Source organism: Phyllopteryx taeniolatus, chromosome 13, assembly GCF_024500385.1.
Source record: "Phyllopteryx taeniolatus isolate TA_2022b chromosome 13, UOR_Ptae_1.2, whole genome shotgun sequence".
NCBI classification, from domain to species: domain Eukaryota; kingdom Metazoa; phylum Chordata; class Actinopteri; order Syngnathiformes; family Syngnathidae; genus Phyllopteryx; species Phyllopteryx taeniolatus.
The window spans coordinates 8,358,640-8,385,273 of NC_084514.1; the positions used below are offsets into that span (position 1 = coordinate 8,358,640).

Sequence of the window (26,634 nt, forward strand, 5' to 3'; positions counted from 1 at the left end):
TGAAGCGAGACTATACTGCAAATTTCATGTTTTCCATGAAAAGTGGGGGTTGCTCCCCCCCAAAATAGAAAAAAAAATGCTTTTTGAAAACAAAACCTGTGAATAGGTGAATCTGCAAGTGCCAAATCAATTTTTTTTTTAATGACATTAAAACAGCCATAATTAATTCTGGAAGCGTAAATAAATGCTTCCCCTAAATAGGCCCAATAGGTGGCTGTAATGACCTTTAGTGTGAATGAGACCATTTACCGCAACACACACACACACACACCCACACACAGCCTGCGCTGCAGAAATGGCATCTGTAAAGCTGATGTTTACAGTGGCGTTCAAAGAGAAATGTGTTCGACATCATCATTTTTTATTTTTTATTATTCATCTTAATTATCAAGCAAATCATAAAACATTAGAAAAAAAATCACAAGCTTGCATCATCATCAAAGCAATCATTTTACCAGCCATTTGTTCAAAGTGTATTCACAGAGGATTTATGATTTTTCTCAAGCGTATAAAGTGCGGCAGTGAGCAGATGAGAGTGCAAGTATGTCTCAGGGATGCATTTCAAAAGTGTTTTTTCTTGACATCGAACGTGAGTAAAAGGCAGCAACAAGGGGGGGGGGGGGAAATCCCTTTTAAAGTGAAATTATTGTTTAGTCAGTTGTCGTAAAAAGGTTCATTTTAAAAGTGAGTATCAGCAAGGGAAACATTAAATACGATCACAACATGAGAGACATAAAAAGCACCGGGAGACAAATCGGACATGATTTCCTCATTATTGAGGAGTGAAGTTGATCCACAGCATCAGTCCCTTCTACATCCCAAAAACACTTTCAAACTCTTCATCGGAATATGGACAAAAGTAATGGGACACGCATCTTAATTAGTTCATTAAACCTGCAAACACCCCCTTTTCGTAGCGAGTCCGAGAAATGATCGGCAACACCAGGCTCCGCCCACATTAGTTGGCGTAGCTAAAAAAAAATAAAGCCTGGCAATTTCGTATCGGCCACCTGCTTCTTATTGGGGCAAATCCCTGAGTCGGCAATTTGCTGAAGTACAAGAAAGCCCTGGACTTCGCCCGAAATGGCCGCTTCGAATAAAAATGGCCACCTTCAATTTGGGGTATGGGTCTTAGATTTTTTCATATGTCCCGTTCGGTTTGACAGGCCCGCACAATGTGTTGTCAGGAGCTAATTTATTCTCACTTTCCAGGGCACGCTACAGAGCGATCCTCAAATGTTGCCGCCGTGCTTCACCTACATTGGACGCCATAGCAATTTATCGTCACCCATCTATCTAGGTTACTTGCTTCTGATTGGGGCTCGCTCGGGCGAATTCTCGAGTTGGGAGCCCGTCAAAGTACGAGAGGCCCTAAATGGCCGCTTCAGACCACGAATGGTCAACTTCCTGTTCAATTCCGGACATGGGTTGGTGACACTTTTTCCTGTGTCCTGTTAAGATAAAGAACATCCATCCATCCATTTTCTGTGGCGCTTATCCTCGCTACATGTCCACCCAATTTCATATCGATCGTTGAAACTGGTCTTGGGTGCTGATTAATTTTTTTTTAAACTCTCTGGGGCTGCTACCGAGTGACTTTTTGGAACAAAAACGCAGACATGTTGGAGGATGTCCCAATACTTGTGTCCACAATCAAGAGGTCTTTAAGGCAAGTTGAAATGTAATTTTTTTTTTCCCCTTTTAGTTGAGGTAGAGATCGATTCTGTGTCACAGGAGTGACTCGAGTGCACCGCGGAAGGCAGTGTTGTTGTATAACAGCGGTCACATAGCTAGGTTTCAAATGATTATTGACAGTTAATACAGTCGGTACTCTTCAATCAGGTGTCCGTGCTCGACATTTTCAATTACCTGGCCTGGTTGTTGGGTCGTCCCGCTCCCGCTCGCTGCTTGCCGTTGCCTTGGTGTTGGTGTTCCTGCAGCCACTGGCGGCAGATGTTTTGCATCACCGAGTCCTGAGCCCCCTCAGCCGCCTGCAGGACCTTCTGAACCAGCGGGCCGGCCCTGCTCGCCTCCATTTTGATGGCCAGCAAGTAGGCTGGACGCAGCTTGTTGCACAGCAGGTAGGCTTTGATCTGACGAGGATGACAGTTACTTTTTTTTTTTTTTTTTCTCCACTGTTTGAGTACAAGAAAATGTTTCGACAGCCTGTCGAGCGCATGCCAGCCAGGTAAGGCGAAATTCCCTCAAAAATATTCGAGCCAAAAACTCATCTATTCGCATTTTCTGTACTCTCACTGCTGTATAATGCTCTTAGATGCTACAAGATGGCACCAAAGCCCTGTTTATATAGGAATTGGTCTCAAAGAAATATGTTGAAGTAATACATCGCGACTGAGAGACAAGCTTTGTCTTTCGGGCAGGAACTAGGTTTAGCCTGGGTTGTTATGGAGAGTCTCCACGGCCACATCAGGTGCATTTTTTTATTTTTTTAATCAAATCATATGTAAACCATTTTTTATGGAAAGGTTATAAGATGAGTTTGAAATGGTGTTAAATTGTTTTGGTATATTTATGGAATAAACTATTAATATAGGAATTATAAACATTATGAGGTGGGCGTCAATTACCCACGGTTTTACACTATTCGTGATAAAGTTGGGTTCCTATCCCCCTCAAACATCTGTGCAATCAAAATGGAGGACAAAGCCTTACCCTGATTTCTGTGCTCTTGGTCTCCAGAATGAGACTTTCCACCTCTTTGGCCTGACAAGCAAGCACAGAAAACATCAACGTAATCTTTCCCACCATCATCCTAATCTGTGTCTTACGTCGCCGGCTCCTTTATCCGCCGCCTCCACGCAGCTAAGGACCAATGCGTCGCCATCGCTCTTGGTGGCCGTGCCCGACTCGCTGACGCATTTGAGCAGCTGGCGCGCCGCACCGAACTTCCTGTGGCGGACCAGACGCTGTCCGGCGCGGACGTACACAGCTTGCGCCTCCAGCTGGAAGTCCTGCGCAAAAACAACACATTATGGTGGTACCTTAACTGACGATTGCCCCAATTTACGAGATTGTTAAGTTTGTTTTGTTTTTCGCTTTGTTTTGCGAGCCCAAATTGATTATATCCATAAAGCGAGCTTCAGATACGCCTCCGCTCAAGTGAAGAGGAGCATGTCACAGGAGATAAAAATTAAAGTCCTGTCTTCACAAAAAAAAAAAAATGGTGGTACGCATCTAGTTAGCGGCTAGCGCTAGAAGCTAACATAGCAGTTTACTTCTTCCACCAAGAGAAGAACGGCCACTAAACTGTTTAGTCAGCTCTGAATGATGAACATCGTGTGGCGCTAAAAAGACAACAACAAGACAGCTCACCTGTATGACTCGGTACGCGATGCCGAACCCTTCCTCGATGTTTTTACCCCCGAGCATCACCTGCGAACGCACGAACGGCAGTTCGTCACGGAGAGCAGACACTGTGAAATCAATCAAAAAAATTCGCCAGTAATTGACGTCGACCCAAAAAGTTTTGTAATTGCCGATAGATGTGACAAAGCACTGGTCACAAGGCTGTTACCTGACTAAGTAAAGCTCCTTCCCCCCTTTCTTCAAGGCACCAAGAAGCCAAAGTGAGTCTGTCCAGCTAAAAACTGAGGTTTCCCTCCAGAAAATTAACTGCGCGTAGTGTAGGACGTGTCTTAGATACGTGCCTTTAACTCACCTCTTAGAGGTTGTTTGGGTATCAGGAGAAATAAAGCAAATCCCAAAAGGGGAAAATCAGTCAAAATTAGACAACTGATTTTTTTTTCTCTCTCTCTCTCTCTCTCTCTCTTTTAAGGCCATATCGCCGAGCCCAAGGCAACATAATAGCAGCTCACCTTGCAGGCCACCTCCACCTTCATGGGGCTCCCTCCGAACAAGGTGGGAGGCGGTCCAGACCCGGCGGCAGGCGGCGGCTCGCGACGGTGCAGGAAGCGGGTCACCTCCAGCTGCAGCTCGATGGTGTTCATGTGCCTGAAGAAAAAAAAAAAAAAAGGAAGATGGCGCCAAATTCCTTTCTATTAGGAAAGTAGTACAGCGTTCCCCCACCTATTTGCGGTGCGCTACTCGTTAATTCCCCTAGTCACACATTTTGGGGGAACTGATCCGTTATGCCAGCGCTTTGTGTTGCATTTATTTTTTTTTTGTATTAAAAGCGCTTACAAATAGTTTGATTGATGCTTTGTTTCACTGAAGACTGGGAAACATATTAATCCTAAAGGAGTCAAGCGACAGGACAAGCGCTTTAAAAATAATGAGCGATGTAGGGTCAAACATAACCTAATGGCTGCTTTCTAAACAGTGTTTGAGTATTCATCTTCAACCACAGACATGAAGTTTAACCTGGGTTGTTAGTGGAAGTTACAGAGAGTCTTCGCTGCGTGTGCACGCTGCATTTTTTTATTTTTATTTTTTGTAAATTAAATAATACGCAAGCCATTTATTTGCAAGGGCTGTCACCACTTATGTGCACCCCTGATTTTGAAACCTTTTCGACGGCAATCCTCGGCTGGCATTCAAACGGACCTGGAGACGTCGCTTGACGACATCATCTTCCTGAAGGAGCCCCCTTGGGACGACTTCCTCCTCACCCCCCCGCGACACTGTTGCTCCTGCAGGTACGTCCTCAGGTGCTCTTTGGCCCGGACCAACCAGCGCTGACACGAAAATATGCGACTTTTCAGATTTGTTTCACTTTTTTTGGGGGCGTTTGCTTCTGCGTGTGGGTACCTGTTGGTCGCCCAGCTGTTGGTACGAAGTGGCTCCGTGAGTGAAGAAGCGGATGCAGGTCATGGCCGCACGTACGTGATCCTGTCGGTGGAAACGTTACATTTTCCGTTATCTCAAGAGACCTCTAAACAGTTGCAGGCTAGGGCTTCAAGTGAAGGTTTCAAACAAGGTTTACAGTTTTGAATCTGGGTTTCAAACCTGGGTTAGGTTTCAAGTGAAGCTTTCAAATCAAGGTTAGCGTTTAAGGTGAAGGCCTTTGCGACAATGCTGAGCAGTGATATCTCGTGATAGTTGTCGCATTTGCTGCGGTCGCCCTTGTTCTTGTAGAGCGCGACGATCACGGCGTCAGTAGTTCATCGTTAACATTTTTGAAATGCCAGAAACAAACATCATCGAGCCATATCGTCGATTCGGCAGTGCAATTTTGGAACTTCTGAACTTCAACCTAAAGCGCAAAAGCGTCTTTTAAAAACGGTCCCCATCCCTTTTACGCCTGTTGCCAACACAACGGCACGCGCAATCTGTTACTAAATCAGGCCCTACATGCTGATGCTAATTAGAAACACATGAAAATGAAGGGGGCACCATCATGAATTGCTGCATCTGGTAGAGGGTGTGGAAGTAGCCGCGCCGCTGCAGCCACTGGCAGGAGGCGATCAGGTGGCGGCTGCACGCCTCCAGGCCCGGGTCCAGCTTCTCCAGGACGTCCTGGAGCATCCCCAGACGCCCTCGCTGCAGGGCTGGCTGCAGCACGCCCTCCAAGAACACCTCCTCCGGGGCATCCTGGGGGGAAAGCAAGGGAACGAGTGAATACGATGAATCCGGCCCACAAATGTCGAGACGGGGCACTAAATGAAGGTTTCGAGACTGGGTTAGGGTTTCAAGCAAAGGTTGTAGTTTCAGATCAGGGATCGAAGACTGGGTTCGTGTTTCAAATTTGGGTTGAAGCCAAGGTTAGGGTTTTAAGTCAAGGTTTTGTGCCAGGGTTGCAACAAAATGGAGGCCGACCTTGTTGAGGAGGTACGAGAGCGCCTCCGCCATGGCGTCGTGGCGCATGTGGAAGCTGACCAGCGCCAGGTGAGTTCCGTAGGCATTCAGGTAGTAGAGGCACTCCTCGTGGGGGACGCCCCTCGGGTACTCCGACCTCTCGCTGAGGGCCTCTTCCAGTTCCTGCAGCGACGCCAAGATGTCCTCGCTCAAAGACTGCAAGGAAACACGTCCGCAGTCACAATGGACGTTCAAAATTAAAAACCTGCCTAACAACCAATTAGCCAAGTCGTATGACAGCATGGAAGTTTGTTGCTAGGCAGATTTTATAGAGCTGAACTACAACTGCCTCATTGGCCAATGAATCAAGATAACTCAGATAATCAAGTCTCATCAGTTGGTGTCATCCGGCCTGGTTGTGAGTCTCAAAATAAATGAAGAGATGCATGTACCGTGGCCGTGGCGGGTCTGATGGTGGTCTCCAGGTGCTTGACAATCTCCTGCAGCAGCGTGGGGCCCATGTTCATCTGGTTGCGGTCCACGGGGGCCTTCAGGCAGCGTGCAAACTTCTCCCGCGCCACCGTCAGACTGCCGGCCTTCAACGAGGCCATGGCCCACGCTTGCCACACGGCGCCGGGGTCCAGGCTGCCTTTGGTGGACACCTTCCACAACATCCCACAATACAAATACAATGACTTACACATGCCCCAGCGTACGAGATTTTCGAGATATGAGCCGTCGCTTGGTCGAATTTAAAAAACATTTAATCTCACTTTACAGGGACTCTAAAGCTTGAAATCAGAGAAAGATGAGCGAGGCGTGCGTATAGTCGACTTGGCGAAGCAGTACGAGCGCAGTCCTTCTATGATATGTACTATATTGAAGCAGAAGGACTCGATAGACGGCACGGTGGCCGACTGGTTAGAGCGTCAGCCTCACAGTTCTGAGGACCGGGTTCAATCCCCGGGCCCGCCTGTGTGGAGTTTGCATGTTCTCCCCGTGCCTGCGTGGGTTTTCTCCGGGCACTCCGGTTTCCTCCCACATCCCAAAAACATGCATGAATTGGAGACTCTAAATTGCCCGTAGGCATGACTGTGAGTGCGAATGGTTGTTTGTTCCTATGTGCCCTGCGATTGGCTGGCAACCAGTTCAGGGTGTACCCCGCCTCCTGCCCGATGACAGCTGGGATAGGCTCCAGCACACCCGCGACCCTAGTGAGGAGAAGCGGCTCAGAAAATGGATGGATGGATGGACTCGATAGAGGCTATTCCGACAACTAAGTGTGATAAATAATTTCGATGCTGCGGTCCTCAGTCCAACAAAAGATGGAGAAGCTGCTGAAAAGGAGGAAAGCTTGGCGAAAAAGGTTAAAAAAAAAAACTGATTTAGTTGAGTAAAAGTGAAAAAAAAAATGTCGCAATTAAGTGAAGACTATTTCTTTACATTCTATTCTATTATTGTATGCTTTTATACAGTACAAAACAGTACTGTAGAGTGCTATATTTCTTAAAACCACATTACGAAAATGTTTTGGTGTTTTTTTTTTATTGATTTGAGATACGAGTGATGTGAGTTACAAGCACGGTCTCGAAGCGAATTAAAGTCAAGGTACCACTGCGTTGACAATATTTTTTTCCACATTCTTATCTGGATGTGGTGCGTCTCTTCACCTCCACCGCCAGCTGGTAATACTCCGCTTCCAAGAGCTGGTTTCGGAGCCGCGTGACCGCTATCGTCTCGAGGATGTCGTCCAGGGAGGGGATGTGTTTGTAATTGGCCGCCACAAGGATCTTCAGCACGTCCACTTTGCTGATGTAGCTGCGGAATGACCAACAAACAGGCGAGACGACTAAGAACATCGACCTCTGCCAAGGCTTGAGTGTTTGTCACCCATACAATCAACAACAAAGTTGAACATGCAGTTGCCAGTTCCCCCCCCCCCCCTTACCAAAGTGGTTCTCGAACTTTTTACATCAAGTACCACTTCCAAAAAAACAAACAAAAACAACAAAAAAAACAAAAAAACACTTGGCTCCACCAAAGTACCACCATAATAGTAGACTATAAAACACAGTTGCGTAGCAGGCCCAAGTGGACATCAAAAACAAGGTAGAGGTTTAGTTACTAAAAACTAGATTTGATATTATTGTAAGCCATTGCAACATTATGTAAAAATGGCACCTAAATAAATGTTTAAAACAAACCGTTCTTCAAAATCAAATATATTGTACTTAAAGGTTGAATTCAACTGAATTGTATTTTCTTTTATTTAATGCACTACTTGAAAAGTAAAAAACAAAAGCAAGAGCAAAAAAATAAAAATAAAAATAAAAAATAAAAAACAGCACACATCGTGCTATACAGGAAAATAACAATTCCTAAATGCATAACAATTGCACCTAAAAAATATTTAAATACCAAACAGTTCTTAAAGATTAAATGCAAAGGTACTTAAACGTTAAATACAGCAGGACGATTTTGAGGGGGGGAAAAAAAATATAAATAAATAAATAAATAAAATCCACTGGTTTGTCCTTAAATGCCGTGTGTTTGTTTGTACGATGGCGTTCGAGATGCGGTGGTTTCATGCATTCATTGCTAAGTACTTTTTTTCTTCTCTGTCCAAGCGCTATATGCAAGTTAATAAAAAAAGTGAAACTATTTTAAGTACAGACGATTTTTTTTTCGTTGGCATTTGACAACAATTCTCAGACAGCTGCCCAAGAGAGTAAATAGATTTGTTCTCAAGCTATTTTCAACACGTTAAATTGGTTAATAATGTGTAAAAAAAAAAAAAAAAAAAAAAGGGATGACGTGGGGATAGATCAATAGTATCGATGTTTGAAAAAATATGCTATGACCATATTTGGACTTTAGGGGTTTTCGCACAACTGCAACAATATAATTTTAAAGTTAAAAATGTTTACTTTTGTACTTCAGTACATTTCAGAGAGGAATTGAATCAGTACTTCTACTTTTACCAGACATATTTTTGAAAATATGTATCTGTAGTTCTACTTAAGTACAGAGTGTGAGTCCTCTTCCCACCTCTGGCATTGACACGTGTAATGTTCGTTTTTGGTTAAAACCCGCTCGACATCCCGACAGGAAGCGATCGCGTTTGAAGGCATCACCTGTCGCACAAGGCGAGGTCCTGGTTGCGTCCCACCTTGACGAACATGAGTTTGGCGCTAAAGAGCAGCCGGCGCATGATGTCCGTGAGCAGGCCGGCGTCCACCTCCGGGTTGGTCAGCTTGCGGGAGAGCGAGCGGCAGTGGCCAATGAGCTGGTGGCCGCACGCCGTTTGGTCGCCGTGGAGGGACAAGATGGCCACGCACAGGTGGGCACTGGGTGCCTTGGTAAATAAACTCCCAGTTAGTTGAGCGAACACACGTTAGTTACATTTGCACCATGTTTACTGCTTATTTGCATTTGCTAATCAACATTTCACAGTAATCACAATAAAGTTGTATCTAACGTAATATGCATTTGAGGATTTCATTACATTAGCCTAATAGGATACTTGAGTACTTTTCTTACTCAAGTAAATATTTGGATGACTACTTTTTTACTTTTACTTGAGTCATAATATTCTAAAGTGACAGTACTCTTACTTGAGTACAATATTTGAAAATGTACTTGTTTGAAATTGACTGAAAGGGAGACGGAACGGCGGCTGCAATTTACTGGATTAACTTTTAAAAAATGTTTTCTTTTTTAAGGAAATCGAAAAATTCCTAAAACTTTTGGGGTCAATCTGGCGGTGATCATATATAACGAGGAGTCCACTTAGCACCTCCACCAAGGCTGTGTATAATTCTGTTAACTGTATATGTCATATTATTAAAGTTGTAAAACTCTAGATGGCTGATGTGAAAGGGGGCACAGTACAGTGGAACCTCGATTTAACGGACCCCAATTTAACTGACTTTGGATTTAATGGACAGAAAGATGACAATTTTTTGTCATCGTTTTCAGTTCATGTCAACAGTAGTCACTCGCGTGCCACTGCCACCCGAATTTCCCTGGTGCCTATTTTTTACAAATATTAGGAAAAGGGTCTATTATTGTGATTTGATACAACCTGCTCGTAGTAGAACTCGTTACGCAACTGCTGGTTTTCCACGGGATCCGTGGAGAGCCTGATCTGCCTGGGGGCAATCTCAGGCAGGTGGAACATGCCGTCGAGGGCGTCTTCCGTCGCGGCGGGGCTCTCTGTCGCTGGACGGAAGGAAAACAATTCAGCTGAAAACTTGTCGGTGTGCCCAAAGCTGCATTTTGCACATTCCATGCAACTATATAACAACTGAATGAGCCTTTGAAGATAACACAAACAAGGCAAAGGCAATTGTCTTTATTTACCTTCGCTAGTTTCCAGCTCCTCATCACAACTGCAGGGGAACAAAATTTAAATATATATTTATAATTATATATTGGAAGGTTTTGATTTTGATTTTTGTATGAAACTAATTTCATTGAATTCACAGACTCAATTTCATTTGAACATATTCAAACTATATTTATACTATTTCAAATTACACCGAAAATAATAATTTAACATATTTTGCCACCATGAACTCAATGTGGTTGCACAAGTGTGTACACCCTCTTAAACTCATTTTAAATGGCAGTCAGCACACATGTGCCACCACTTCAAGTGCCTCAGATTAACCCCCAATAAAGTTCAGAGATGTTCTAGTACGCCTTTCATGAAATGCAGAAATTTAAAATTGCATTATGTATTTTTATGTATATTATTTTTGTATTTCTTTATCTTTTAATGTAGTCATGTATTCAAACAGATGTAGAGAACTGCGTTACATTTTTAAAATAACTTTACAGTATGGTGAAAAAAAGTCTTAGGCCACCGTAAGACTTGGCGTTTTAGAAATATCATCTTGATCATATATAACGAGGAGTCCACTTAGCACCTCCACCAAGGCTGTGTGTAATTCTGTTAACTGTATATGCCGTACTATTAAAGTTGTAAAACTCTAGATGACTGATGTGATGTCATCTTCTTATACTCACTCTGGGTGAAAGTAGCCGTAACACTGGTCACACACTCTGACGTCCTCACCGGCACAGCCCTCCACGGCCATCTTGCGTTCCGAGCAAGCTTGACACACCAGGCGGCCGCAACGGCGACAGTGATGCCTCCGGTTGAACTGAGGACAGAGACGCTTTGTTTATTATCGCCACTGTTATTCACAGTTTATTGTTCACCAAAACGATGTGTGCACTCCAGGGGGTGCATGAGTGCCCTCCTCGGGCTCCGTGAGATTCAAAGTGTAATCATTACACATTGATTTTACTTTGTGCTCCACAAAATAAAAATGTTGGATTGGCAAAGACAGTGAAGAGAAATCTGAATATTTGGCTTTGTGAGAGGGGGTGCGTTAACCCTGAAGCGGATGCGTGGCAGTGCAAAGAGGCTCGCTGTGCCCATCACTCACCATGGTAAACCTCTCGCGCCGGCACACCATGCACACGTGCTGCTGGGTGTCGGGCACCCAGTCTTTGCGGTCTGGGGGCTGTTCCGGCGGTTGAAATTTGGCGGGCGAGGACCTCTTCTTCCCCGCCGAGCCTCGGTCCCGCTCTCTGTCGCCGCTGTTTGTCGAGGACGTGTGCGTGGGCGTGCTGCCTATCGGGGAAGACGGCAATCACGGCCAGTCACGGAGTGTGTCACGTGATCGAAGTCAGACAGGAAACGCAGACTCACTCGCGGAGGAGGGGGTCGGAGAGTCGAGATGACCCGACGATACGGTGCAGCTCTCCTGAGCGGGACACTGCATCAAGGCGTCCTGCAGGCTGATGACAGAGTCTGGAAGAACAACACGACACTGTCGTAAAACGGACTTTGGGGGCTGATTTTTTCTTTTTTATTTATTTTTTATTCTAAAGGGCGCTACCGAGCCATAAATGGGATACTGCCTGTGTCTATCTGGACACAGACGTTTTTGGGCTTCTACTGATGATAGGCTTAACTCCCCAACTTCATGGTGCTAAGTCAAACTGCTGAGTTTTTAAAGCAATTCTTGAGGGAGCCAAAATGGCTGACTTCCAGTTTCTACAACTTTCGTCAGAAACATCACTGACCGGATCTTGACCTCTCTCGGGGCGCGCATGTGAAGTCCAAGGCCTTGCGGGCGTACTCGGCCAGGAGCCCGTCGACGGCGTCCGGCCCGAAGCCCGCCTCCTTGCCGACCAGCAGGCTCCTCAGGGTGCGTACGGTTGCGTCGGCCCAGTCCACCTTCAGGTTCATCAGCATCTGCTCCAGCATGAGAAGCGGCTCTGACAGCAGGGGGAAGTAGTCCCGGTGGGCGGCCGGCGGCAGAGCCAGCAACACCTTGGAGCCCAGGTTGAGGGCGTGGATGTGGCGTCGGCGCGCCGGGGTCACCTGCCTCTGGAAGTGCTGCGTCACGTAGTCGGCCAGGAAGTGGCAGGCGGCCGAGCCGGGCCGGCGGTCCAGAGCGCGCTCGCACACGTCCAGGCCGCACGCCAGACCCTCAAGAAGCTAACCGGGATACAAGAGAACATCATCAGAACTTGTTTTTTTCCTTCTCAAGCCAAGTCCCAGTAGGTGGCTGTGGTGGAATTTATTGACTTTTGCTATTGCTCTTGTTAATTATTTCTTTTCTCTCCATCAGTCCCCTCCGAACCCACATATTCGCAAATGTTTTTGTTGTCCTTCACTATTGCGGTTGTTTCTCTCTGTTCTTTGTGTCTGTCCCCAAGTCTTAGAACCTGTTGGGTTGTTCCCTCATTCATTTGTCTTTTTCTGTCCCCTCCGACCACACAGCCAGTACCTGGAAGGCTTCGTCGGTCCGTTCCTTGTCCAGCAGATACAGCAGATGCTCCGTCTGCAGCTGCAGTCTCGACTGCTCGCCCACGGGATAAAACTCGGCCCAGTGGGCGCACAGTGAAAACTCCTGGAAAAAAAAAACAAACAAAAAAAAAACATAGCGACTAGCGAATATTATTTTTTTTAATATTTTTTTAAAAATGTTTATCAAAGGTGAGCGGCACACACCTTGGCCTCCAGCATCTGGGCAAGCATGTACTCGGAGCTGACCTTTGACTCGGCCCTCAGCTCCTGCCAGGTAACCCAAGGCAATGGCGGCTGTAAGGCTAACATCTGTCACCAGAGAAAAAAAGTTATGAATCAAATTTCGGTCTGAAGGCCAGTTTGTACTCCATTACGCGGGCGTAGATGTCCAGCTCTTTCTTCTTCCGCAATAGGTCGGCTCTGAGCGAGGCCTTCGTGTCGTTGCCGTCATCCAGGCAGAAGTCCAGAAGCTCCGTGCAGGCCGAGAGGGGCCAGCGCTCCATGGCCCGTAGGGCCACGCGGGCGCGCAGATTGGCGTCCTGCACCCGGAACAAGTGGCCGACGCCTTCCTCGTCGCCTACAAGGATAAACGGATGCATGTTACCAAACATCTATTTTCAATAGAAAACAATGAGAAAACAGAAAAACAAATGTGAAAACATCTTTTGGTTGAAGTGGTGATGTCGCCTTTCAATTGACCGACTACTTATAAAATACATTAGATGATGTGTTTGTTTCAGGTTGTGACAACAATGTGTGGTTGTAATCTACAGTCCAAAAAAAAAAAAAAAACGTTACCCAGTGTCCGTTAGCATTAAGCTAGCGGATTTTCGTCTGGCAAAATAATGAGGTTTGGTAAAACACACAACATGTAATTCTCTTTGTTTTATGTTTAGTTTAAACTTTAACCAGGAGTGGTAATAAACTGCTCGAAGCAAGCACATGGCCCTCTTTTTTGAATAATTGTTCACCATCTGCAGCTTGTTGTGAAGTTCGCTGCCACCATGTAGCGCTCGAATGTTTGCTCGCATCAATCGCTTATAAGTCAAGGTACCACTTTTGGTACAAACCTTTAAAAACACCATACTGCGCAAAACTGAACACAAATGTACTGTCTGGCGCTTTTGGTACTGTGCTTGGCATAAAGAAATATTGTGGTGATATCGTTAATGTCACAGCAGGAGGTACAGTATATGTCAGTGTGTGCGAGTGCGCGTGTGTGTGTGTGTGTGCGCGTCCTCACCCTCTAAGGCAGCCCAGGCAAGCAGGCGGTCCCGCAGCTCTCCCGGCTGGCCGCTGTCAGGCCCGTACAGCTCCAGCAGCCGTAGCGCTCGGTCCACGTCCTTGGAGGCCAGCGCCTGCTGGAAGGCGTCGGCCGCGGCCCCCCGGGCAGCGTCCTCCCGAGGCCCGGCCAACAAGAGCCCGACCAGGGGCTTTCCGCACACCCGTGCGCCGAGCCCCTCGTCGTCAGAGAAGGAGGGGCCCAGCACGGGTTCAGCCATGGCGCCCAGGTACGCCCGGAGCACGGGAAAGGCCCGGAGGAGGGTGTCAGCCTCACGGGAAATCTGCTCGCCGTCTAGCAGCGGCTCCTTGCGGCCACTGCGGAAGTACCCCGACCAGCTCGAGGGCTGAGCGCGGGCGCCCTCGCCTTTAGATGCGCTCAGACACACTAGCGCCGCCGTCAGGGGCGAGCGAGACTTGAGGAACGCCAAGGCCGATGGTGTGAGCAGAAACGACGGGGCGGAAGTGGACGGCGAGGCGGAGAGGTTGGCAGAGGAGGTGGAGCCGGTGGTCTCCTCCGAAGAGATGGACCCGGAGCTGGAGTCTGACGGAAGCTCGGCAATGCCGAATGTGGACGCGTGCTCCCCGGCGTGCCGTTGGAGCGACGAAGTCAAAGCGGACACGCCGAACACATTGTCGACTTTCCTAGCCTGAAAAGAATCTCGATCCTGGTCCAGGTCCTGGTCTGGGAACGAGGTCCCCACAAGCAAGACCTTGCAGCAATGCTGGATGATCAGCTGCTGGACGCTGAGGCCCAGCCCTGCCTCCCGCAGGAGCGACAGCAGCCTAGACCGACGCCAGTTTATTAATTATCTCATTTATTTGCCTGACGTTTCACAACAATGACAATGAAACCTGATATTATAGTTGAATTCTATGAAAGTCATTCGTAAAAGTAAAACCGCACAGCATACATAGTACATAAATAATTATAAATATATGAATATAACCTGAAAAACAAAACATGGAAACATTCCTTTTTAAAATGAAGTAGCAGCAGTTCTGAGGAAAAATGTACAATAGTGTAAATGTATACTAAAATAAATGTCAAATTTTTTAAATGTTAAAAACTATAAGAAATGATTGCAAACATAAACATATATTGTCTACATGTTTATACACGGTTTATGCCAAAACTAACATGCATTTTTGTGTCTATCAACATGCATTTTTTTTTTTGTCGTTCAGCATACAAGTTTTGTTACTTTGCATGAGTGTGTGGAGCTTGCCGTGCCCTCTCTGAAGCTCAAAAACAAATAAAAACAAACAAAAAATGTAATGAAAACAAAAACTACTGTAATGAACACAGGGCACTTTAAATTTGTCATTATTTGAAGCTAAAACCTGTGTGTGAAGCAAATCAAGATGGGTAGAAACAAAGGCAAGAATTGGAGCAGTACGCTCATTTGTCCAACGTGCATAATATAAAGTACATATTAGAAAAAATTAAGTTTTTAAGAAAATATGTCAACAAGCTTGCTGACAGCGAGCGTACCTGTCAGGAGACACCTGTCGCTCAAACAGCATGTAGGAGAGAAGCTGCGATGGGGCTTGATGCAACACCAGCAACGGATTCCCCAGCTTCACCTCACTTGTCTGGTCTGAGAGAAACAAGGAGTAAGCAACAAAAGCGCCTCCTCGGCTCGTCCCCGATCGGCCGCAAACCTTCTGATCCGAGGCTGCGCACCAGCACGCCAGCCAGCGTGTCGACGTAGTGCAGAAACGTGCGCACAAAGTCGGGTCTGGCCTGGTCTCCGTCGGGCTCGAAGGGGCACAGCTGGTCCAGGGAGCGGAGCAGCTGCTTCATGCCGGAGCGCGCCGGTTGGGAGTCCACCTCAGACGCCTTCAGGCTGGCCTGATCTGACAGCAGCGCCAAGAGGGAGCTTGAGGACGCCGCGATGCCCTCTAAAAAGAAACAGACAATTGTTTTTCGATTGTGTGTTGACCAATCAAGGAGCTGCATAGTATCTACCATTAGATTCTATGGTACCCACATTGAATGAAATTGTGCTGCTTAGTGTAAAAAAAAATAAAAATAAATAAAATAAAAATAAAAACTTCAAAATGATAACATTTAGTGTTATAGTAACTCTCCATTACAATTAGTCATGCTACCAACATAGGCAATTACAAACCACTTTTCGGTGGGCCTCAATCATTTGCTGATTTTCGCAAATGCACCAAGGTTAATTAAGAGTAAGCATGATTACGGTGCTGACCCGCTACAGTGGTGGCAGAGCTGAGGACATCCAGGATGCTCTCTAAGCGTTGCATCAGAACAAGTCGGGCGGAGATGCACTCCTCACTCAGCGTCGGGTGGCAGCACAACAGCACTTCCTGGATGCAGCAGCCAAACGGGGTGGCCAGCGCCTGCTCCTCCCCCGTGGCACCCTCTAAAAACACAAGCGACAGTCACTATCAGCAGCCATTTTGGGCAGGATGTAGCCTTAGGACAACTTAGACTCACCCGACATCTTGACTGAGCTTTTACAGGTCAAGGGATGATTCAGAATCTTGCTGATCTGCTGTAAAACCTGAGGAAATCCACAGATGTTCTCCGGACGGGGAACCTTGGGGTCAGCTCGCACACCTAGGGTAAAGCAGATGTCGATCACGATGATGACGAGTCAACCAACTTCGCCGCCAAACTTCATGGTGTTAAGTGAAACTAGCTTTAGGGGCTGTTTTTTTAAATGATTATTATGATACAATATAGGGCGCTACAAACCAAAATTGATCCCTCATAACAAAATGACACTCATGCTGTGCATTTTTGGGCATGGCTTCTTGAGAATTTTGTGGGTTTACTTATGATAGAAATGTCGACCAAATTTTATGTTCTGAAGATAAACTGGCTTTTTTTTTTTTTTTAAACTGAACCTTCAAACCAATATGGAAGACTTTCAAGGTTTTTTGAGAGATTGGTTATTGAGACTTTTTTGTGGGGCTACTCATGATAGAAATGCCTACCAAATTTCATGTTGCCAAGTAAAAGAAGCTTTGAGGGCTGATTATTATTATTATTTTTTTTTTCAAAATTCTAGACGGCTCTACCAAAGCGTAGTGGCTTGCGTACCACGGGCCTCCAGACTGCTGCTGAGGCGACGTTCGGCCGTGTCCAGCAGCTGCCGGGACGTCTTCCAAAGCTGGCAGTGGCAGCACGCCAGGTCGAAGGCGGCCATGGCGGGCGGGCTGAGCTCCTCCAGCAGCGCGCCCGCCAGGCCGGACAGCTCCGACGAGCACCGGCTGGTCCAGTAGCCCTCCTGCAGGGACGTGAGTGGGTGGGCCGGCGTGCTGAGGAGGCGATTGGCAATGTCCGAGATGGAGTAGAACGCCACACCTGCCAGGGAAAGCCAATACCAAACATAAAAGTAAATACTTGAGTAAATAATACAAATAAGAGTGAGGGTCAATCTGAATTGGAAAGAAGAACGCATCGAAGGTAATAAGTCTAAAGTTTTAATGCCGTTAAGATGACATAATAATGCTGATTTAACCAATTACCAATTACACACTAGCTACATTTGGTACACATGTAAATACAAGAGCTGGAGAGCACAGACCACAAAGGTTCAGGTTCTAATTCTAGTGTCGTGATTAAGTGTATCCACACAATGGCCACCTCATTAGGTACAAGTAAATGTTCCACCTGCGGCCGCGGCGCTTCCGATGGCCTGGAGGGTGGAGCGTCCGCTGCTGCCCAGCCGGCTGCGCCCCGCCCCGGCCGCCGAGGAGCCCGAGACCGAGGCCAAGCCCTCGGAGGAGGACGAGGACGACGACATGGACTGGCTCTCCATCTTCTGTTCCACCCGGCTCAGCTCCACCAGGACTTCCTCATAGCGCTCCATGAAGGCCAGCTCGCCGCAAGAGGCCGACGCCTCCAAGTCGAACACCAGAGACACCTGTGGAACATTTGTTTAGTGGTTAAAAATAAATAAATGAAAAAATGTCGTCAATAGTGCTCGCCATAGTAACCTGATGGGCCTCCATGAAGTTTCCGTGCCGGATGCAGGAAATGAGCAGAGACTCTGGAGGAGACAACATGGCGGGGATCAGCCAGCTGTGGGAACCGGACGCCGCATCTGCAAAATCTCCGCCCTCCTCTGAAAGCAAAGCAATTTGCAACAAGATCGAAGACAAATCATGTGACTGACAATGACGGCACACTTAAATCGGTGCAGGAAGACAGGACTCGACTATTTAGTCACTCTTCACACACTCACTGGGCATTCTACACGTCAGTCATTACACTGCTTGGTTGTGATTGGCCAACGTCCTTCTTCTCTAGTAACCAAAATATGGTCACCCTATTGGAACTGGCTTTAAAAAGAAAACGGCACCTGAAGCACTGGCGCGGACTTCCAGATCTCGCTTCTCGATGGCAGCGTGTCTCCCATTTCTCTTGCTCCTCGGCCAACTGGAGCTCTTGCGGCATGCCAAAGAGGAAATGCCGACACCGCCGCTGCCTGTGGGCCACAGAAAGCCTTCAGAACCTGCAACTTTATGTTTGTAATCAAGCCATTACAGTAATACATCACTCCCGGAGAGTGATCACAAATTATGGTCCCGAAGCAGTTTCATATCATTTCAAACTCATATCAGAACATAAACTTTAAAAATAAAAGACTTGATCTAGAAAACAAATGCACTGAATGTGTGTGTTCCACTTCCTTGGACCAATTACTGTGCATTACAGTGAACCCCTGATGATTTGATTATCCACAAAAAGTGGATAGACAGGTCAATTATGTACCTGCTGCCATCGAGTGGAAGCACATCTAATTGTTCTCCCCGCCACAATATGTCGCTGGCGTTGATAGTTGAACAAAAATAGATTGTATGCGGGACATAAATCTTTGTTAGACCAATTAGATGAAATTGGATAATTTCCTTTGGTACACTAATGTGCCACGGCACGCTGGTTGGGAATCATTATGGCAGACAGCAAAAATGCTGAAAGTGTAGCATCTCACCGCTTCCGCTGCCCTGATTGCTGGTGATGATCTGCAGCCTCCACTGTGCCTCGGCGGTGCGTTTAGACAACCTCTGCAGGCGGGCGCCGAAGGTCCCGGCGGCCACGGAGCAGCCCACGCTCTCCGCCACCTCCGCCTCCCTGGGGAGCGCTCGGCCCGTCTCCTGCCCCTCCTGCTGACCCACCACGCACATGCCCTCCAGGCCCTCTTTAAGCAGCTTCAGGAAACCCTCCATGGCCACAACATCCACCAGGAAGCCCCTGCAGCCCTGGACCAGGTGGGCCAGATCCAGGTCAGAGGGGCGGGCACTCGAGCGGTCCTCCTCGGTCTGAGTCTGGATCGCCTCTGACGAAGAGGACGCTGGGTTTGTTACGGTCGCATCTTTGGGGCTTTGTGGCGCAAAGTCAGCGCTGGAGAGGAAGAGCAGCGAGAAGATGTTCTCCAGCAGCTCCAGGCGGAACACGGCGGGCACGGCCTCCAAGTACAGTTGGCACTCGGACAGGTAGTGCTGAAACGACGACTGGAAATCTGAAGGGGGAACGAGGACACATTAAAGCTATTAATACTCGTTCCACTCAATGGGAGGAAATGTGCTATTTGCGTTCATAATAAGCTGGGCGTTCCTCTCCAGTCCTGCAGGTTTCGTTAATGCGAATTACAAAATGGATGTCAACTACCACAGCTCCTTCTACTGAATCTTGGCCCCCAATGCATGTAGACTGCAACCGGTGAAAATCACCATCAAAACAATGAACCGACAAATGAATGAAAGAACCATCTAACCAATAAATGAACATAAAAAAAGATATATATCAATTAATGTCCAACTAATAAACTAACCCATAAACAATCCAACAAACTAACCAACTAACTAGCGAAAAAACTAACCAACGAACTAACCTACACAGTGGCCAACTATCCAACTGACTAACAACAAACAAACAACTAACACACAAACTAATTAACTCCCTCACTAAATAACTCACTGACTTACAAACTAACTAACCAACTAAGAAATAAACAAGCTAACCAGCCAACAACCTAACAAACCGACCAACGACCTAAGCATCAAGCAAATACCTAACAAAACAAAATACTTAAGCCACTATCCAAACAACTAGCTAATGCACTAACCAACCAGCTAAACGACCAGCCCGGCAAATACCTAAATCACCAAACAACTAAGCCACTAATCAACCAACTATCTCACCAAACATCAGTTTGGATCTCACCAAACTACTTAACCAACAGCCTCACCAACCAGCCAACTTCCCAAGCAGTTGCCAGCAAGCCCGCAAGCATTCAACTATTCACGGCGCAAACCTGATGGCGAAGTGGTGGCGAGGCTGGGGTCCGTCCCCTCCCAAGCCGCTCTTTGTCTCTTGGCTTGACACTGGCCGCATCCTGAATTCTTGTGCGCGTTGACGCACAGAGCGTAGATGGCGTACTTCATGGCGCAGAAACCACGGAACAGAACGACGCTCTTCTGCGCCGCAGGACTCAAGACGGCCTCAGCGTCGCCTGCAGGAAGAAAAGTGGAAACGGAGTCACGGAGACAAAATGCAGGCGACAGCGGTGATCAAGACAAGCGGCGCACTGACTTCCTGTTGAATTTGCCGTTTGCTGGAGCAGATCTAGAATGCGGCGCTCTTCAAAGCGAGCTAGCGGAGTCAAGGAGTGCAGGATGTAGAGAGCCGAGTGACTGTCCAGACTCTGCAGCTGCCCCAGCAGCGCCTCCGTGGAAACACTTCTGCACCCACACAAACCACAACAGTGGAAGCTCAACACATAAAATTAGCCGAATTGCATCATCACCCAAGTCATTTTTCATCGTTTTCACAAGAGCCCAGCTAACTCGATTCAACATTTGGCACCATCACATGAATGACTAAAAATCTACACCGACATAAGGAAAGAAATTACTTTTAGCAATCATATTGGTATTTTCTTTTACTGATATTTGAACAGAAAGTTAAAAATGACCGAGGCAATTACGCTATTAGGCTAATGATAAAATAATAGAAAAAGAAAAATGATTAAATGAAATAAAACGTAACAAAATAACCTTACAAGTGACATAAAATAGAACAGACAAAAGAAAATACTGAAATAAACCAAATGAAATAAAGAAAGCAATCAAAGCAAAATCCCAAACATAATAAAATGAGATCAAAAGAAATACCATCAAAAATTAAAATAAGAAGAAAATAAAAAGGTTTAATAACAAAAAAAAACAACTAACATTTTAAAAGTCATCATAAATTCATGACAGGCTAGACAATATTATAAAATAAAATAGTTAAACAATGAAATTAAATAAAATACAAAAAAAACTAAGAATAAAATATGTAAATAAAAACAAAAGCAACGGGCAATAAATAAAATGTATTTAAAAAAAGCAAGGAAAATATGTGAGAAATTATGTGCAAAAGGACACCAAAATAAAACTAAATAAAATATGGAGACTATACAATAGGAAATACAATAAAACAAAATGAATTAAAAAAAAAATACATTAAAAAAATATACAAATACTTACAGGTTGTTGTTTTTACACCACACTAGTATTTCAAGCTGGGAGGACAAAAGGTTGGCAAAGTCCTGCAGGATTGAGTCACAGGCTGACACCTAGAAAAAAAAAAAAACACAGTCAGAGATATTCATTTAACACAATGTGAATTAAGTTTGCATTAATCACACTGAAAGCTGTTTCTCAAACTGTATTTGTTTCCGACCTGCTGGTGATGGAGGATGTCGAGCAGCGTTTGAGCCGAGCTCAGACTGCTACACTGCGTCCATCCCAGCAGCAGCAGCAGGCGACACAGAGGCTGGAACTCAGAGTGCAACATGTCCCTCAGCTGAGAAAACTCCTCGTGTTTGATCAGGTCCAGCGCTGTCACCTACATCAACAGTGACGACAAAAAAAATAAAAATAAATAAATAAATATAATTTTTTTTTTTTTTAAATGCTTTTTTTGGAGAACACGTGTAATTGAATTCTAACACGCAGACGGCACAGTAAATTAGGGCAAAATAGCACACAAAACAAAACACCTCAACATGAGGCTCACCAATTGTATTTGCTATTTAGCTAGCATACCAGCTTAAATTGCACGCGAGCGTGACAGTACGCATGGGCAAACAAATACGCGCACTAGCATTTTACACAAACGGTATTAAAGTCCTCTTTTGGCATGAACATACAATAATAAATGTTAGGTAACATAGGTAAATTGTAACAGCAAAGTAGACTAAAGAGGCTATAATTATCATCGGGGTTTTGATGGCGCACAAGGTGCATTCAAGGGCCGCCAACGAAACAGGATATCGCAAACGAAGGCGAGAAAACACCGTCAATGACTTAAACGACAACACCAAGATTCCACCAGATGGCGCTGAACTAATCCTTTCATTGCTTTGGCGTGAATACACAAAAACGGCAAACAGCAGAGATTTCAGCAAATAACGAAGAACTGCGAATTTGCGAACGCCGGACTCCAAAAACGCTCGGGTTCACTGTGCAATACTTTACATACATTATTGCTATCAGTCCCGATTAAACTCTGGCCATGGTCAGCCATCTTCTTTTGTTTGGGACATGTCCTCCTCCCCCCAGCAGTCACCTACCAAGACCTGCTCCAGGAAGTGCTTTCCACTGCTGAGGCACTCAAAGTAGATTATCTTCCATGCGGACGGACGATCGTCGTGGCAACACAGACTGAGGGCCAGCTTCTCCGCCTCGGGCAGATGCACTAGAGGTGACACACAACACGCAGTTAGTCAAAAAAAAAAATACAAACTCCTGAAGGATGAGCGGCGCGTCGGCTCGGCGGCACCTCGCGTGTCGGGCGCGCTCCTCAGCAGACGATCCCGCTGCAGCCTCAGCGCGGCCGAGCAATACGCCGAGACGAGCTTGTCGCAGCGCGGCCGGAGCAACGAGCCCAGCACCCTCTCCTCTTTCAGGGGCCCGCCTCTGGACGCCCACAGCGCCTCGCACAGTGCCTCCAACTGGCCGCCGCCTCCACCGTGACTCCCTGGCATCACAGCCAACACGGAGTAGATCTCCTCCACCCATTCGTCTCGCCGCTCGGGACTCATCTCAGGCTTCTCTAGTTCGGTCAGCAGGTGGACGATGAAGACGTGTTGCAGGGACGCGTCATCCATGCTCGACTTTACCTAAAGAAAATGAGCAAAAAAAGGCCAAATGGTAGAACGTTATATTATATATGTCATATTTTTACCGTAATTTTATTTGTTATTTTTTTAAAGGTAAAAAATTGCATAACTTTTTTTTTTTAATGTTTGTTTTCCTGAGTTTTAGGGTGTGGCTAAAACAGTGTCCGGTGGCATCTCCCCCACTATACAAGAACTGGAGCACGTTCGTTGGCATCAGTGGTTAACCCCGTGCAATTAGTTATTACTACTGGGCCGATTTTGAAGCCTCTTTTTGTATACTTGATTATTATTATTTTTTTTTAAATCAATCAAATTTGGTAGGGTTGTTTAAAAAAACAACAACACTGTAATCTGTGGTAGGTCACATGTTGCATAAATTAACTTTACAGGGACTTTCAAGCTTTTTTTAAATAATATGTTTCAGAGAACAAAAGGGGAATATTTTAAAGATAAGATTCAAGATTTTAAAAAGTCCTATTATCTAGAATTGTTTTTTTTTTTTCAAGAGAACATGTTTTTCCAAGAAATAAAGCAGTACTTTTTAGGCACAGTCTTTAAGCAACTGATCCCAATATGAGAAAAAAAAAGTATTAATAATATGTAAATAAAGTAATATTTCAAGATAATGTATATTTTTGAGGGAAAAAAAATTCTAGCTACATTTTTGTATTATTACAAGATACTCTTGTTGTTTTTTGGAATAATATGTAGTATTTATTTCAAGATGAAAAATAGTAAGTCCTTCTGTTATGTGGAAAAGTTCTAATTAGATTCCAATAGTTGTATGTTTCTGAGATAAAAGTTTTATTTCCTTCATGTGTTTGTGAAGATGAAAGATATTTTTGGGGGGGGGGTCTTTTCAATTCTATTACCTGCAAGAAATGTGCAAGCAACTGTGCGAGTCGGGGCCTCTTCTTTTCCAGTAACATCCGCAGACAACGCTCCACAGCCGCACGCGTTGAAGTCGAAACCTTTGTGCTTTGCGTGAATGCCTCATGCACCTGCTGCTGAAAAGTAGTCAGAGGATGAACAAGCCAACACATCCAAAGAGAATAGGAAGGCCTTCAAAGTGTGAGCGTAACCTTGAGAAGAACCTCCTCGATACCCTCGGACCACAGATGCTCCAGCAGGAGCAGAAACTCTAGCTCGCTTCTGACACTGGGAGAGACCTGCCGTGGAGGAGTAAATCAAAGTCAGAATACACAATGAATTGAGTCCTCAATTCAGTGATTTGTTTTTGCCATACTCATCCCCAAAGTGTTTTCTTCCCCCAAAATAACTCAGATTTTTCCAGCGGAAAAAAAGTTTGAAAAAGTGCCATACTTATAAAAAAAAATAATAATAATAACAATTTTTAGAATGTTTTTATTTTTTTTAACGAATAAAAAGTCAGGTATTTGATGAAAAAAAGCAGTATTTTTGAAGATACAGGGGATACAAGTCTCGAATTTTTACGGAAAAACTGTAGAATTTTTCAAAAACATTCTTATTAAAAAGAGAGAATTGTTTTTAAAGATCAAAAACAAAAAAGTCACTTTTCAAAATAAAATATCTATTTCAAGATAAATAATTGTACATTTTCCAGATTAAAAAAAAAAAAAAAAAAAAAACATTTTTTTTTTTAATTAAAAAATTTTTTTTTTTAAAAATAAAAAAATCACAATTTTCTTTAACCTAAAGAAAAAAACTTTTTTTTACAGTCAACACACAGGCCAATTGAGCATGTTTCAAACAAATCCTCTCTTTTTCAATAATTACTTCCCAATTGTCATTGATTAGCTTATTGTTGAAGCCACAACATACAATATTAGGGAAGCGTGAAATAAACTAACTGATTAACTAAAGGCCATTCCAAAAATATTTAAGACAAAAAAAAAAGGTTACCCGCTCTTCAGTCCGTTGTTCCAAAACCTGGAGCCAAAACCAAGCCAGCTTGTGAGGACTGCCCACAGTCTCCCATCTAGAAGAACACGTCATGTTGTTCAATTAATATCCCAAAGACAACACGAAAACATTATTACACCATAGCACTCCGACTCACTTTAAACGATAAGGATAGCGCACGGCCGCCTTGATGATCTCCCGCACTTTCTCCGAGACGCCGCCCGTGGACGTGACCAGCTGCGGCACGCAGGCGCCGGCCAGCTCCCACTCGCCGCACGTCAGGCACCGCTTGAAGTTGTCGAAGAGGTCCCGCAGCGACACCTCGGCCTCGCGGCCGAAGGGGTGCGCGGCCGCGGGCTCCATTTTGGATCGGGCAGGGGAGGGGGCTACGAGAGGTCAGCTTTCCCTCAGGCCGAGCAAGATACTGGAGCCTTCTTGACCTGCAACAAACATGACACACTCACTTACTAAAAAAATATTTGACTGGATAAACGATGGCTTCCTCAGGGGTCACCAAACCTATGAAAAACAAGGACCACCTGAAAAAATACTTACCTCACTACATACTACCATAATGACCAATATTAAAATTAAGTTCTATCCCTGAAAATGATTTATTTACATTTTTCATTTTATTCTAAATTGAGTTGACAGATTCGTTTTTGTTAGCCGATGTAACATTATGCACAGTTTGATCATTGACACTGCGCTTAAATAAAGGAAAATAAAAATGTGTCTCACATAAAAGTTAAATACAACTTAACTGTACTTAATGTACTGTAATTGATTTAAAGAGAGATTTAAACCACTGCAATATTTACACAGCTTGAACATTTAATTCAGTTGCCATGGAAGAAATAATTATAGTGCAGTTTAAGAATAATGTATCTTTTTAAGTAAAAAAGTAGTCTTTTTTTCTAGATTAAAAAGTAATTTAAATTTTTCAGAAAGTATATTTTGGGTGTAGTCAATTGTATTGCCATAAAATGTTTTTCAAGCCAAAACTTTGTGTTTTGTTGAGATTTTTAAATAGTCTTAATATTTTTTTTTTTAGATAGTCATACTTTAAGATACAAAATCCTATTTTTCATAGTTTTTCAATGAGAAAGAATGCAGTATTTTTTCTTAAAAAACAAAAAAATTTGGGAAAGAATTTGTACTTTTTTTTCGTCAAGAAGTTTTATTTAGGGAAAAAACGTTTTTGAGATTTTTTTAAGTAACTTTTAACCTGATATAAACAATACAGACTACATTTATAATTAAGTAAAAAAAAAAAAAAGAAAAAGTGATTATCGTCAGATTTGACTGCATTACATATGGCTTGCTTGCTCATTCATGCTGTTGCTTTTTATTTGTTCGTACCATAAGATGTTCTTGCAAATGATCACTACAATTAGATGTAAAACAAGTACTTAAACTAACCACTAAAATGTAAGTTCAGTGACCGAATCCACTGTTCAAGTCAAAATGTTGAGCTTCAGCAGCAGCGCTTCCCTGACAGATGCCCATACGTCAAGTTAGCATTAGCATTAGCATCGGCGCTGGCGACCGGTGAAAGTTCGCGCTAACTCAAGCAGAACATTGACAGCACACTTAGAAGGCGGAAAACGTTAATAAGATGACTTACTCATGTCTTTGTGTAGTTCTAAACAAATAATGTTGCTTCCCTGTTTTTTTCCTGCTTTCGTCGCCTGTAAATGGCTGGTCACGTGAGGCAATCACCTGACTGCGTTGCAGCCAGCTGGTTGGTCAGAGGCGAGCCGCGGCGCTGCCATT

The 26,634-nt window shown here is 44.8% G+C and overlaps 1 protein-coding gene across 3 annotated transcripts; it reads right to left on the bottom strand.

Moving 5' to 3' along the window:
• Positions 1 to 354: 354 nt before the first annotated feature.
• zfyve26 (zinc finger, FYVE domain containing 26) lies at positions 355 to 26,616 on the bottom strand. 3 transcript variants are annotated; one of them, XM_061794689.1, is made up of 42 exons: positions 26,486 to 26,615; positions 25,016 to 25,298; positions 24,859 to 24,934; positions 24,057 to 24,143; positions 23,847 to 23,978; positions 22,635 to 22,974; positions 22,426 to 22,550; positions 21,534 to 21,698; positions 21,338 to 21,426; positions 20,400 to 20,548; positions 20,122 to 20,319; positions 18,799 to 19,326; positions 18,166 to 18,291; positions 17,801 to 17,928; positions 17,475 to 17,727; positions 16,902 to 17,165; positions 16,293 to 16,415; positions 16,045 to 16,218; positions 15,491 to 15,730; positions 15,321 to 15,426; positions 13,788 to 14,611; positions 12,919 to 13,121; positions 12,749 to 12,853; positions 12,525 to 12,647; positions 11,815 to 12,232; positions 11,438 to 11,539; positions 11,172 to 11,359; positions 10,747 to 10,883; positions 10,078 to 10,106; positions 9,800 to 9,936; positions 8,850 to 9,070; positions 7,386 to 7,533; positions 6,168 to 6,377; positions 5,737 to 5,931; positions 5,314 to 5,511; positions 4,729 to 4,809; positions 4,525 to 4,655; positions 3,837 to 3,972; positions 3,334 to 3,393; positions 2,790 to 2,972; positions 2,674 to 2,724; positions 355 to 2,093 (listed from the first exon to the last, which is right to left on the bottom strand). In XM_061794689.1, exons 2-42 carry the CDS (start codon positions 25,219 to 25,221, stop codon positions 1,866 to 1,868), a joined length of 7,617 nt encoding a protein of 2,538 aa, XP_061650673.1. In that variant the 5' UTR covers positions 25,222 to 25,298; positions 26,486 to 26,615; the 3' UTR covers positions 355 to 1,865. The 3 variants fall into 3 exon arrangements, 2 of the variants coding, with proteins under 2 accessions (XP_061650673.1, XP_061650672.1); XM_061794688.1 differs by having other exon boundaries at positions 23,847 to 23,981; XR_009791426.1 differs by lacking the exons at positions 355 to 2,093; positions 2,674 to 2,724 and having other exon boundaries at positions 2,884 to 2,972; positions 3,334 to 3,434; positions 23,847 to 23,981; positions 26,486 to 26,616.
• Positions 26,617 to 26,634: the final 18 nt, after the last annotated feature.